Below are 13,825 nucleotides of genomic sequence, written 5' to 3' on the forward strand. Positions count from 1 at the left end.
ACAAGATATTGTGCCAGCAAGAAGAAATATCTGCTTGGTCTCATGGAGAGCCTTGAGCTAATGCTGGACAAAACTGAACATCCACTGAACTCACTAATTAGGTGTTGGATTGATAAACAAGTATATCATGCAATAAGGAGGGGACTGATACAAGAGATTTTTCTGGCTGCCCTATTCTGTGTGGAAATACAGCACTAGAAGCACTGTCCAGAACTAAAGGTGCTGACCTGTTACCATTAGTTGAAGCAGGGAGAAATTGAGATTTGGGCTTGTTTGAATTAGTGAAATTGGAGTGGTGACAGTGAAACATAATGTTAAGGTACATATACATGTATAATTTGTTTAATAATCATGAGGCTTTAAATAGTTAATAAAGATGGTTTTAAGCGGTTATGGCAGCTGCAAGAAATCAAAGCTGGGAAAACCAAACTGGAGGCCTTAGAATGATCTGGCCAAGGGCAAGCAGGCAAGTTGGGGGTGAAATAAAGGTCACTCCAAAAACCTGAAGAGAGGGGTCAGTTAGGTAGAATACAGGTCTTCAAACTGGTCCAGCCTTAAGAGCACAGGTTTTCAATCAGGTCCAGCTTTGATTGACAGGTGAAGGCCTTGAAGCTGATTGGCTGATAATGATTGGGATTTAAAAGAGAGCCAATCAGAATAAGCTAAAATCTGTATAAGGCAGAGAGCTGACTGGCTTTAGTTAGTTTGTCTGCCTCAGTGTGAGCGGAAGTAGTTGGAATGAGTGGGAGAAGCAAAAGAAAAAGAAACTCAACTAAAAGAGTTGAAATCATAAGAAGACAGAGAGCAGAAGCAAAGTAGCAGTGACAAAATTAGGTCTGACAGATCAGAAGGACCTAGAGTAGAGGGAAGGAAAACCAACAGGAAAGTAAGCCCATAATAAGAAATAAACTGAGTGAATAGGTGTGTATGGGATAATAAAGCTGGATATTTGTGTATATATGTTTAATGTTTAAGAACTTGCTGTCAGCATCCTATATGTAATTAGCCACTGCATATAGAATGTAACCACTTAAAGCTATTTTCCAGTTGTAGGATATTGAAATTTTGAGTACTTTAATGTGCATCTGTGCTAACAGAATTCTATGCCTTTGTTAAGAAAATATGAATGTATTTCTTTTAATATATTAATTTGCTGTTTTCTTAATATGTTTTAGATTTACTTTATTAGGAAATATTGTGTTAAATAAAGATTATTTTTGTTGTTGAAGGATTACTGCCTGAGGGTCAATCCTTTGAGCAGAAGGGTATCCATATCCTCCACAATTTGGAGGGAAGCCCCCTGATAAAATCCTGGCAGTTCCTCTAGGGCATGCCACTTACCAAAAACTTACAAAACCAAACAAATTGAGGATTAAGTTGTGAATATAGGCAGACTCTTGTAGGAGTGCCTGGAGTTCTATTTTAGGGGTAATAGGAGCAGCTGGCTGATAAATAAGGGGTTCTGTGGGCCACAGGACAATTGCCTACCTTCTAGGTGTAGAAAGACATAAATTGGCTTTTTATTTTAAAAATTCTGTTTGTCTTCCCACTGAGCCTGAGAGGCAGAAATCCAGTTCCAGTTTCTCTGCAAGAAAAGTCATTTTCACACATGTGGGAATTCAGACTGGTTCCTTGTCTCCCCACCCCTGCTTCCTCATCAGGCTGAGCAATGCAGCTATCATACCCTGTTCCCCTGGGGGCCAACTCAGGGATCTTTAACCCTTCCTGTACTGCCACTGTCCAGACTGCTAAAAAGGCATAGGCCAGAGGAGGTGGGGCATCCATTGCTGCAGACTCTAAGGCAGCCCCTGTGGCTTAGCAGGAACAGGCTGTGGATCCACCAGTGGTTTATTATGCGTTTATGTAGATATAGATGTATGGATTGTGGAAGGAAAGTCTCCCTCATAGGTTATAGACACTTGGGCATAGTTTAAAAGCTCAGCCATACATCGAGATCAAAGCAGCACCTCCCAGCCAGCGTTGACAATTGGAACTTTAAGCCAAAGGAGGACAGCTGGAGTGGGAGGGAAGTGGAGGCTGAACAACTGGGAAGGGGTTTAGAGAAGTTGTTCAGAGTCTGGGCTTGTTTGCTATTAATGCTGGATTCTGCAACTAACGAATGTTTTGGAGAAAAAGTCTTGCAAGGGCATCAGCGCTGAACAACCTGCAGCCGCTCCAAGCCCAGCATCACCTCTGGCTCCAGGCACAGCATTGGCTCTGCAGTGGGCAGTGAATCAAGTCTGTGGTAATAGAGCTGGGGTAAAAACTTCAACTCTATTAAAGTCAGTGAGGGTTTTGCCACTGATCTTGCTAGAGTCAGGATTTCTCCCTGACCTTCAGTGCTCAAGGTAAGCCAGGCCCACGGCTGTGCTCAGCAGGAACAATGGAGCTGCCTGTAACAAGAGGCTGGTGGGTTAGAGGCAGGGCTTTCTCAGGAGCCAGGCTGTGGTTGTGGAGCTCCCTGCCCGGGATGATCATCCCTCTCAGTTCATGCAGCTCTAGATGCATTGTCAGCATAGTAGCTGCCAGGGTTTGATTAACCTTTTGTGGGCCTGGCTCCAAACATATTTGTGGGCTCCCAAGGAGGCAATGGAGCATGGTGCAGGGAGATCAGCTACAGGCAATGGGGCATGGCATGGCAGGCGTGGCTCTGCTCTGCCCAATGCGAGGGCACTATTTACAAACCAGCAGTTGCCAGACGCACAGTGGCCTGCCTGGCCCTGTGCTGCCTGTGTATCCCTTTCCCTCAGGGGCAGGCCCATGCCACACCACACGGCCTCCCCCACCCAACACCCCCTGACTCCCTGTGGCCAGAGCCCCCCTGGACCCACCCACAAATACACAGTGCCCTGCACAACACCACCCCTGCCCACAGCCCCACCACAACTGCCCAGCACCCTCCACAGAACCCCCACTTCCTATTGCCCCAACACACACAGATCTTCCCTGCCCCCTCACAACCCAGAACCCCCCCACACACGCCCCACAGACCTACTCCGCCACATCCTGCCTCTCGGCTGCACTCACTGGCCTTGCTGGGAGGTGACTGTGTCTGCTGGGCTGAGCTGGCAGCGCAGCCAGGACTGGTCCCAGGGCCGGGAATAGCTCTGGCCCCTCAGGAGTGCTGCGATCAGCCAGGCCAGGACCTGCCCCAGCCAGGGTCCCTCAAGATGTGCTTGCCTGGAGGGGCCCAGCCAAGCCCACCACACTGTTTCCCCCCAACCCCACACACACCTGGCTGAGACTGGACAGGCTTCTGCACCAATCCCAGGCAGCTCAGCTCTGGGGGGACAGGTGGGGCCCCACAGGTGGTGGGAAGCAGAGACTGCCCAGAGCCGGAGGTGCACTGGGGTCTGGCCGGGGGGCTGAGAGGAGCAGGGGGTGGGGCTAGGGGGTGGAGCGGAGTCCTCGGCTAACCAGCGGGCAGGCTGAGAGGAGCAAGTGGTGGGCGAGGGGAGCCAGTGGGGTCTCGGGGCGCAGTGCAAGCGGAGCAGGCTGGGGCCTCTTCTGAGCATGGGCCCGGCTCCATGGAGCCACTGGAGCCATTGTAAACCCGGCACTAAATCAAGATCCTGCCTGAGATCAGGGTACACACAAGAGACAGTCCCTACTGTGCAAAGCTAGTATTGCCTAGTGGATAGCTCACTAGACTAGGACTCAAGATCTGGAGTCCATTCTTGGCTCTGCCACTGGCCTGTTGGGTGACTTCGGGTAAATCACTTCACTGCCTTGTGCCTCACTTTTCCCAGCTGTAAAAGGGGCATGATGATACTGACCACCTTTGTGTGCGATATAAAGAACTAGGTATTATTACACAGACGAAAGGTGGGAACTGGGGAACAAGGCAAGGGCCTTGGCCAAAATCACACCGCAGGTCAGTTGTAGCAGTGGGAATAGAAGCATGAATCTTGGTCTGATGCCCAGTCCTGTGCTCAGTCTGCTAGGCCACACTACCTCGCAACACAAAGACTTCTCCTCTGCCCTTGCTTTCTCTCAGTAAGGAAACTCTTGCCTACTAATGAGCCCTAGGAACTGGGACAGACAGGGCCCTGTGACAGTGCACCAGACTTTATTACCTTCCTATGGTGTCCCAGATCCCATGGAGATAAGCACAGTATAAAGTACCTGGATGGATAGAGAGATTAAATAGAGGAGCGCTGCGTCATAAATGCTTCAGGTCAGGCTGGCGCAGGGGAGAGCAGCAGGCTCTGAAGTAGCCAGGTCTTTCCACCATTAGGGCCTTGAACTTCACCCTGGAGCTGGCTGGCTGTGGAGCACAGGTGTGACTGCTCTCAGGCTAACCCCTTGGTGGTGGGATCAAGGGGTTACGTGGGGCAAGCAGCTTTTGCCAATCCCACTAGGTGCCTGGCTGCAATTGTAAGCACCTCAGACCTTGGAAAATGTGGTGCCTAGTTCATCTTTATTTTTAGATGAGGGTAGCCGTTAAATGCCACAACACGCTGGGTGCTGAATACACTCCTAGTGGGAGACAGAGCCTGCCCTGAACAGCCAGAGAAAGGATGAGATCGGAATGGCAGGGGGCACTGAGGGGCTATGAGTTGGGATTGAGAGGCATTGGCAGCCAAGCCCAGGGGCAGCAGGGATTGGGGGGTGGGAGGTAACCCACACTAAGATAGCAGGTAGCTCTGGGTCAGGATTGAGGGGCACTGGCACTGCTGAGAGTGGGCAGTCCAGGGCTGGAACAGCAGTGGGAGCTAAAGGTTGGGATTGAGGGGTGTTGGCAGAGCTGGGGGGAACACAGGGCTGGGATAGGAGGGGGTTAAATGGGGCAAGTCTGAGGTTCATTGGCCCCTCAGTCACGGTGCAGTGCCCTCTGAGACAGGGAAATATTTCTAGCTTTGATTGTCCCTCCGGGTTAATGATTATCTTCACTATTGAGCACAAAGGGCATCCCAGGAGGGTGGGAGATATAAAGCGAAAACAAGAGGTTTGTGGGGTCAGATGAAGAGCAAAGTCCTGGATCTCTCACACCCTTCTCTCTCCTGCAACTCTGGCCCATTGCAGACACACCAGGGGGGAACCCTGAAAACTGCTCCATCTCGGTGGGAGCCCTGGAGATTTCCCGCAGACTCAAGGAGCTCACCTTCATTCCTTCCTGTCTGGTAAAAAGACCTTGATTTTCCTCCTGGGCTCAGGGAACGCTCTTACCCTGGCCTAGCTTCTGGAGCCTATCACAGCGGTATCTGAGCTGTCTGGTGGCTGGAGTTTTCAAGCCGTGGGGAGCATCCATTCCCTTGAGTTGGGCTGGGAAGAGAGCAGGCTGAATTTGGATGGGATCATGGGCCTCCACAGCAGATTTCCCTCCCTACGGCTCCAGAGGTGCCAGAACAATTTGTATAGTGGGGGTGCTGAGAGCCATTGAACCAAACTGTAAAACCTGTATACTTCCAGCCACAAACTGTGGTTATGCCCCTAATTCCAGCACCTATGTACTGCCCTGTCTTCTGAGTTCAGACTCTGGGGAAGTGGTGGGGGTGAGAGAGAGAGAGCTGAGGAAGGTGGGAGTCGGAGCGGGGGTGGAGGGGTGACATGCTGGCTTAGCACAGGGAATTGGGTCTCCTTTAGCAGCCGTGATAGCTGACTACTTAGTGACAATCTGCAGAGTTGGTCCTTTGGCTCAGGTGGGGTGTGTATGAGGTTTACGGTAGGGATGATGACAGGTTTGATCCCTGATGTTGGCTACATTCGCATCAGTGTGCGTTGGGTACACATGGAGTTGCTGCGTCAGTGACCACGTGGGCCCTGATCTAGACCCAGTTCAGTCAAAAGGTACTGGCCTGACCAGCACCAGTGTGAAGCAGAGACAGACCCTTTATCCCTGCTCTGCCATAGACTCCCTGTGGACCTGGGGCAAATCACTTAGGGCTAGAGTCACATGTTGCTCAGAACGCACCTGCCAGGCACCGGCTCCAGCCTAGCAGGAGGGTGCAGTGTGAATGTTCAAAGGCAGAAACAGAGGCACCCAACAAACCTGTACTGCAAAAATATAGGTGCGGAGTGAGTTTAGGCACCTACGGGTTTAGCTGGGCAGGTGACAATCCCTTTTTTAAGCTTGATCAGTTGGCAAGAGCAAATGAGACAAATGCCCACTTTTGTCAAAAAAATGAGGTACAGAGGAACATGCGGGGGGCGGGGGGGGACAGGTGACTGGCGATGCCAGCCCCATGACGGGGGGAGGCAGGGCTTGGGAGGGGGGCAGGCAGGGCTCAAGCAAGCAGCAACATCAACCCCAGCCTTTGGGAAATACTGTCACCCTATCTAACATGTGCGTTGCTGCTTGCCCGAGCCCTGCCTGACCCCCCACATGGGGAGGGGGCTTGGGCAAGCAGTGGGGGGGGGCTCAGGTGAGTGGCTTGAGCCAGCCCCATGGAGGGGAGGGCTCGGGCCAGCCCCATGCACTGTCCTGTTTTCCCATTGGGAAATATGGTCACCTTTAGCATCTGGGACTTAGACGCCTAAGTCTCTTTGTGAATCCAGCACGTAGCCTCGCTGTGGCTCAGTTTCCCCATCTGTATTATGAGGATAATGGTACGATAAAGACTGTGAGGCGCTCAGATACTACAGCAATCAGGGCCAGTGCAACCACTAGGCGAACTAGGCGGTCGCCTAGGGCGCCAAGTGGTTGGGGGCGGCCAAAAGCGCGCTCTGGGGAGGCGGTGGAGCGGAGCTGAGCTGGGGGCAGGGGGCCGCGGGGAGGGCCGCCTGCAGCAAGTAACGGGAGGTGGGGTGGCGCCCAGGGGAACCGCTCCCTCCCGCGCCTCTGCTCCGCCTCCCTCCCTGAGCACCGCCCCGCTCTGCTTCTCTCCCGCCCAGGCTTCAGCGCCAAACAGCTGATTGGCGCCCCAAGCCTTGGAGGCTGGAGAAGGGGGGGCCTGCTCCGGGAGGAGGCGGAGCAGAGGTGAGCTGGGGCAGGGAGTTGCTGCACACCTCCCCGAGGGGAGAGGGGGCGGCAGGGAGCTGCCGCGGGGGGGAGGGGCGCCTCAGGGCGGAGGGGGCGCGGGCGGGGAGCTGCCGTGGGGGGGGGGCGCCTCAGGGCAGAGAGGGGGCGGCGGGGAGCTGCCGTGGGGGGGCGCCTCAGGGCGGGGGGGGGTGCCAGGTGGAAGTTTCGCCTAGGGCGCAAACATCCTTGCACCACTGGCCCTGACAGCAGCGGAAGCCGGGTCGGTACCTTAGATAGATCGGGCTGCGCCAGGGCTGTGCGCTGTGCTCGGGGTCGGCACGGGGCCCTTGGACAGAAGCAAGGTGGCCTCAGGGCTGCCGGTGACCGACACTCGGCTCTCCAGGCCCCAGGGTGGGCGGGGCAGGGGGGCACGGGAACTGCTGCCAGGCTGGATCAGAGGCGAGGGGATCCTCCGAGCCCAGGAGCCCGAGGGGGGTCGGCCGGCCCCCGACGCTTCAGGGGACGGTAACGCTGCCATAGCAGGCGTGAGATCATCTGCCCTGCTCCGCACCTAGCAGCAGCAATTCCCCACCCGTGTGCGGCGCATCTCAAAGCATCCCACGCAGGAGGGTCGCCGTCGGAGCGGAGGCAGGGGGCACTGGGGACTGTGCCCCCCGCCGGCCGCTCAGCGCGGGATGAGCAGGAAACAGCCCAGCCTCGCCCCGCCTCACTCGCGATCCCCGTATGCACAGCGGCAGGGGAGCGGCCCAGCGCCACGCTCCATCAGGTGGGGAACTCTGCAGGGTCACGTGGGGGGCGGGTCACATGACAGAGGGCCCGGCTGGCGGCGCCGTGGCTAGCTCTGGGGGCCTGCATGGCCCCTGGTGGCGGGGGGGAGACATGGGTGCCGAGGGGCCCGGGGCCGGAGGGAGAGGAGGGGGTATCAAGGGGCCCCAGGGCTGGAGGAAGAGGTGGGGGCACTGAAGGGACTTGGGAGGGGTGGGGGCAGGGAGCCCAGTTTTTAGATCCCCGAGTGTTGGACTCAAAGCTCCTGTTAAGGCGCCAGCCTTGGAAAGTCAGACCCTGTGGGGTTTGGGGGTCTGCCATCGGGGGAGCGGGTCAGGGAGCTAGGGGCAGGGGTGTGAGGGTGCCAGCTCTAACTACTCCCTGCCAGCGTCACCGGGGGAGGTTCTGGTCTTGCAATCGGTTCCCCGCCCCAAGCCCAGGCACCCCATTTTCTGCCCCCTGGAAGGCAGGGATACCAGGGGACAGAGGAGGGACAGCTTAGTGCTGCTGGTATTTTCCCTGCCCCCCTCAAACCTTTCCTAGCTTCTCCCATTGATAACAGTCCGTCCCGCCATTTCCTTTCCTCTGTTTCCCTCACCCCACTCTGCTCCCCAGACTCCCCCTTTCCCAGGTTCCAAGCCCAACACCCATCAGTCATGATCCAGCTCCGGGTCACGCCTGAGACATCGCTGGTCGACATGCCGGTGAGGATCCATGTCTCCGGCCTAGCACCCACCCAGTTGGTGACCCTGCAGTCATCGCTGACGGACGAGAGGGGCGTCCAGTTCCGGGCCCGAGCCTTTTACCGGGCAGACGAGGCTGGGGAGGTGGACCTGGAGCGGGCAGCTGCCAAGGGCGGTGACTACGTGGGCGTATGGCCCATGGGCCTCTTCTGGTTCCTCAAGCCAGAGAAGCTCTTCCACAGGCTGGTGAAACGGGATGTGATGAGCGGCCCCTTTTGCTTCCAGCTCGACCTCTTTGACTCCTGCCAGCTCCTTCCCTCACCCCAGCTGGTGCCTCTTGCCACTTGCACCGTGGAGAGGTGGTATGTGGGCCCCGGAGTGGAGCGTGTCCCAATCAAGGAGGGCCGGGTCCGAGGGGCCCTATTCCTGCCTCCTGGTGAGGAAACTGGCTCATCGCATCCCTGCCTTTTGCATCCTTTATCCCTGTTCTCCTCCCTTCCCAGTCCAGCCTGGCGTCCCCTTCCTACCTCTCTCTGGTGCTTGTCTTGCCCTGTTTGCATATACAAGTTCCTCTTGTACCCCTCACCCCAAAGGGTCAGTCTCCCTGCAATAGGGCATGACCATCAGGTAAGCTCACTGTGGACTCTGTCCCCCTCCCTGGTGTCCCAGCAGGACCAACAGCTTGTCCTCCTTCTCACTGTCACAGCACCCCCTGCTGGAGAGGGCAGGGTTGGACAGCTGCAGGCTCCTTCCCCTCCATGATGTCACAGAAATGCCACCCACTGACACATGAACATTTGTATTCAGCACAAAGCCGGACTCATCCCTGTTCTCTTCCTAAATCACCCTGATTCCCTGCCATAGTGAATAACAAGCCCTTCCCGGTTGCTGAGGCAGATGTCTGGAGTCCCACTGCAACAGCCTCCTTGACCCCAAGCAGTAGGCTCATCAGCTGGAGGCCATCCCTTTCTCAGGCCTGGCTGGGGGAGTATATTGTCGCTTTTAGCCGAGCTAGTTCGGCTGCACAACCTTGCAGCAACCACAGGCTGTTGGTCTCCCTGGACCAAAGATTGGGTTTAGGTGGAGCTTATAAATGCACTTAGCTTTTTATTGGTAAAGATTGATTTCACCAGAGACACACAAACTGACGGATAATTATTTCCATCGATAATAATACAAATTTGCCGATAAAGTAAGAAAAATGCTGGCTGAGATCGTTAGTTTGATTGAAGGGTAGTGCCTTTTTATATTCTGATGTCATGTTGATAGTTTGTATTTTAACGGTTGTAAAGCTTTAACTTTTTGAATCTCAATATCTGCTGCCATTAAATAATTGTCTGACCCCGCCCCATCATTTTCCACAACAGTGAAAATTTTGATTGATAAAATTTTTTAAACATGCTTAAAATCCATAACTTTTACACAACTGTGAAAATGTAAATCAATAAAAATAGAAAAAATGCTTAAAAATAAACATCAATACTATCGAAATTATAAAAAAAAAATCTTCCCCTGCCCTCCCCCCCTCCCCACTTATAACCACTTCAAGGCTCATCAAGAAGTTAATTCTCTTTAGAGACAATTCTCAGAGGTTCAAATAGAACAAAAACTTCCAAACTAATTGCTCGGCCCCTCAGAGAAAACAGAGGTACAGGATTGCCAATCCCAGGTGTTCAAAAATCACCAGATCGGTTTAAAAATCTTGAGATTTGAAAAATAATAAATATAGGGTTCTTTCTATTGGGCCATCTGCTTCCTGAGCGTGTTTGGGTCACATTTAATATTTCTCCAACAATGGGAGCTAGGAACTTTTTTAAAAAAAGAAAGAAAGCTGAAATCCGCATGAGCATTAAAGAAAATCCGCAAATCTCACGAGACCTCAGGATAAAATGGTGAGAGTTGGCGATAGTCCTGTGGCCATGGTCTCAACACATGAAGGACAGGGATATGGAGTTTCTTAAGAGGCAGTGGCCCAGATCAACAAAGGTATTTAGGCCTCTAACTTCCATTGATATCCAGTTCAATGGAAGACTTTTGCACAAGTGAAATAGATTCCTGTTCCTGTGATCCTCCCTCTCTACTGAGCCCTAGTTTGCTAAGGCTAAGCTAAGCCCTTAGCCCTGGGGTCGCCATAACTAACTGCTGTGTTTTTCCCTTTCCCCACAATGCCTCTCTCCCCCGTTCTCTGCAGGGCCGGGCCCCTTTCCGGGGGTGATCGACATGTTTGGCGGGTCTGGCGGGCTCATTGAATTCCGATCCAGCCTGCTCGCCAGCCGGGGCTTCGCCGTGCTGGCGCTGGCTTTCTTTGGCTATGACGACCTGCCGCAGGTGCTGGCGGAGGTGGACCTGGAGTATTTCGAGGAAGCAGCCAACCTGCTCTTGAAACACCCCAAGGTATGTCCCACTCCTTCACTAGGGTCCCTTCACAGCCACTGGATGAGGGGCTTCAGGCTCCAGCCTAGATATCTGACATGTCCTGGCAATGGCTCTCACCCATGGGATCCACCCCTCCCTGGTGTCACAGTGCCCCCTGCTGGGGAGGACAGGGCTGGGCAGTGCAGGCTCCTCCTCTGCCTTGGTGTGACAGCACCCCCGCTGGAGGGGATGGGGATGGGCAATGCAGGCTCCTGCCGCGGGGTCACATTGCCCCCTGCTAAGGAGGACAGGGCTGGGCAGTGCAGGCTCCTCCCCCTCCATGGTATCACAGTGCCCCCTGCTGGGGAGGATGGGGCTGGGCAGTGCAGGTTCCTGCCCCAGGGTCATAGTGCCCCTTGCTGGCTAGGGTGGGATTGGCTAGTGCAGGCTCCATCTTCGTCTGTGTCACAGCGCCCTCTGCAGGCTCCTCCTGGTATCATCCTGTGCTGGCTCCAAATTGCAGATTCCCAGGCTGTTGGCATGATTGTTCCAATGTGGCTTCTCATGGGTTTTTCAGGTGAGAGGCCCAGGCCTCGGAGTGATCGGGGTGTCCAAAGGGGCTGAGGTCTCGCTGGCCATGGCTGCCTTCTTAGAGCAGGTGGTGGCCGCGGTCTGGATCAATGGCACAGGATTCCTGAACGGCACGCCACTCCGTTACAAAGGGGTCCACATCCCGCACATTCCCTACTGCCCTGAGCGGCTGCTCATCACAGAGATGGGGGCCCTGGACAACTACCATGTCTTCAGGGATCCCCGGGACCCAGCCCACGCGGCTGCCGCCATCCCTGTGGAGAAGGCTCAAGGGGAGGTGCTCTTCGTGGTGGGAGAAGACGACCGCAATTTTAACAGCAAGCTGTTTGCTGAGATGGCTATAGAGAGGATGAAGAGCCATGGGAAGAAGAACTATACCCTGCTTTCCTACCCCGGGGCTGGGCACCTGATCGAGCCGCCAGGGTCCCCGCTGTGCAGCATCTCGCTGATCCGGGGGAGCCCCAGACCTGTGCACTGGGGGGGTGAGCCGGAGCTCCATGCCAAAGCTCAAGAGCATTCCTGGCAGGAGATCCTGAAATTCCTCGACTGCTGTCTTGGACCCACCAGCAACCTGTAACAGCCAAGGGAGTGGGGGGCCAGGGGGACCCCCTCCTGCCAGGCTGGGGAAGCTCCTCCCATCACCCCAGCCTGATCAACATAATAAATACTGAGAACATAGAAAGAATATGTGGGAAGCTTCCAGGGGAGCACCAGGGGTGGGTGTGGGGGTGCAAGGGGGAGTGCCCAAGGAAGGAAGCAGGCTGGCCTGCTGCTTAAGGCACTGCCCTGGATTTGGGAGACCTGGGCTGAAGTCTCAGCCTTGCTGCTGACACCATGGGTGGGTCACTGAATCTTTCTAAGCCTCTGTTCCTTGTCTGTAAAATGGGGATAATGCTTCTGCCTTGTCTACGTATACAGCAAGCTCGTCAATGGAATGAGTGGCTCTTAGTGTGTGTGCAATGCCCAGCTCACGGGCCTGACTCAGAATCTGAAGGTGCTACTGGAATCTAGCTGGTAAAGAGGGCTATGTAGGAGAGGGCGCTGCTTTAAAGGGAGAAGGGGATGCCCTGCATTTATAGGCAGGGGAATCCGCAGGAGATAATTAGCTTAGATACAAGGGAACAGGTATCCATCCCCCATTAGGTTATAACTAAGGCTAAGATTTTTTCACAGATATTTTTAGTAAAAATGACAAAGAGGTCACAGGCAATAAAGAAAAAGTAATGGAAGCCCGTGACCTGTCCTTGACTTTTACTAAAAATATCCATCACAAAATAGGTAGCCGCTAGGCAGCTGCAGAGGCCTGGCTGGGAGTTCCGGGGGCCCCCACCCCCCATGGGGGCTCAGAGCTCCAGGGTCCCTCTCCTCCACACTCTGAACTGTGGGGTCCCCTGCCACCAGAGGCTGGGAGCTGTGGGGATGGGCCAGGAACTGTGGGGTCCCCCTTCACTCATTTGGAGCTCCCCTGCACCCATGGTGGTGAGGAGCTGCGGGGTACCCGGCGCCCTGTGGCAGGCAGGTGTTGTAGGGAGCTGTGAGGGTCCACCCACAACAGCCAGTAGCTGCGGGGACCCAGCTACCCACGGTGGCCAGGAGCAGCTGGGTACCCCCACTGCCTTGGGCTTCATAGCCTTAGTTATAACAAGTTCAAAGTGGATTAAACTGCAGCCATTGCACCAGATATTACGTTAGATCTTCTGATGTTCTCACCCTCCCCTCTTAGCTCCCAGAGAAAAGCTTAGTTACTGCACATCCATGGCTGCTTGGTTTCCAAGGTAATTCACTGAAAATGACGTTAAAATGAGACGCCTCGTTGTGCCATGATAATTTACAGAAAACAATCTCATCCTCAGGGGTGGGAATTAAGTGCCACGCTAGCCTGGGGAACGGCAATTGTCTTGGTCATTTCCTGCAGCTAAACGTGGGCCCTGCAGAGCTAAGAGCAGGAGCCTGCATGGCTTGAGTTCCTTATCTGGACTCTGTAGCTGAGATGGAGCCTCAGACAATCAAGCACCGAGGTGGTGGGAGGGTGTCATACTCAGTGAATAATGTCTAGGCTGCAGGTGGCCATATTCCCTTGTACAAAGGGGAAGCCTTTCTCATTGTCTTCATATCCGTAACCCATGAGCTTTCGCTGCAACATAAATCCACAAGACACAAACTGTGCTCCAGGTTGGGCGTGATGCTGATCGAGGAGGATTAGAGGAATAATCCTTGTGTTTTAAAGGCCCCAGCCCAGGCTTTCACCATGGAAGGGTGACAGACTATACATGAAAAGAAAGGGAGTACTTGTGGCACCTTAGAGACTAACAAATTTGTTTGAGCATAAGCTTTCGTGAGCTACAGCTCACTTCATCGGATGCATTCAGTGGAAAATACAGTGGGGAGATTTATATACACAGAGAACACGAAACAATGGGTGTTATACACACTGTAAGGAGAGCGATCACTTAAGACGAGCTAATACCAGTAGGAGAGCAGGGGGGAGAAAACCTTTTGTGGTGATAAT

The 13,825-nt window shown here is 54.1% G+C and overlaps 1 protein-coding gene across 2 annotated transcripts; it reads left to right on the plus strand.

The window, feature by feature from the left end:
• The first annotated feature begins 4,956 nt into the window (after positions 1-4,956).
• LOC311522370 (acyl-coenzyme A amino acid N-acyltransferase 1-like) lies at positions 4,957-12,251 on the plus strand. 2 transcript variants are annotated; one of them, XM_084631625.1, is made up of 4 exons: positions 4,957-5,123; positions 8,303-8,806; positions 10,562-10,764; positions 11,303-12,251. In XM_084631625.1, exons 2-4 carry the CDS (start codon positions 8,344-8,346, stop codon positions 11,891-11,893), a joined length of 1,257 nt encoding a protein of 418 aa, XP_084487751.1. In that variant the 5' UTR covers positions 4,957-5,123; positions 8,303-8,343; the 3' UTR covers positions 11,894-12,251. The 2 variants fall into 2 exon arrangements, with proteins under 2 accessions (XP_084487751.1, XP_084487752.1); XM_084631626.1 differs by lacking the exon at positions 4,957-5,123 and adding an exon at positions 6,900-6,919.
• Positions 12,252-13,825: the final 1,574 nt, after the last annotated feature.

This window comes from Lepidochelys olivacea (assembly GCF_965140295.1).
Source record: "Lepidochelys olivacea isolate rLepOli2 genome assembly, chromosome: 6".
In the NCBI taxonomy this organism is placed as follows: Eukaryota; Metazoa; Chordata; order Testudines; family Cheloniidae; genus Lepidochelys; species Lepidochelys olivacea.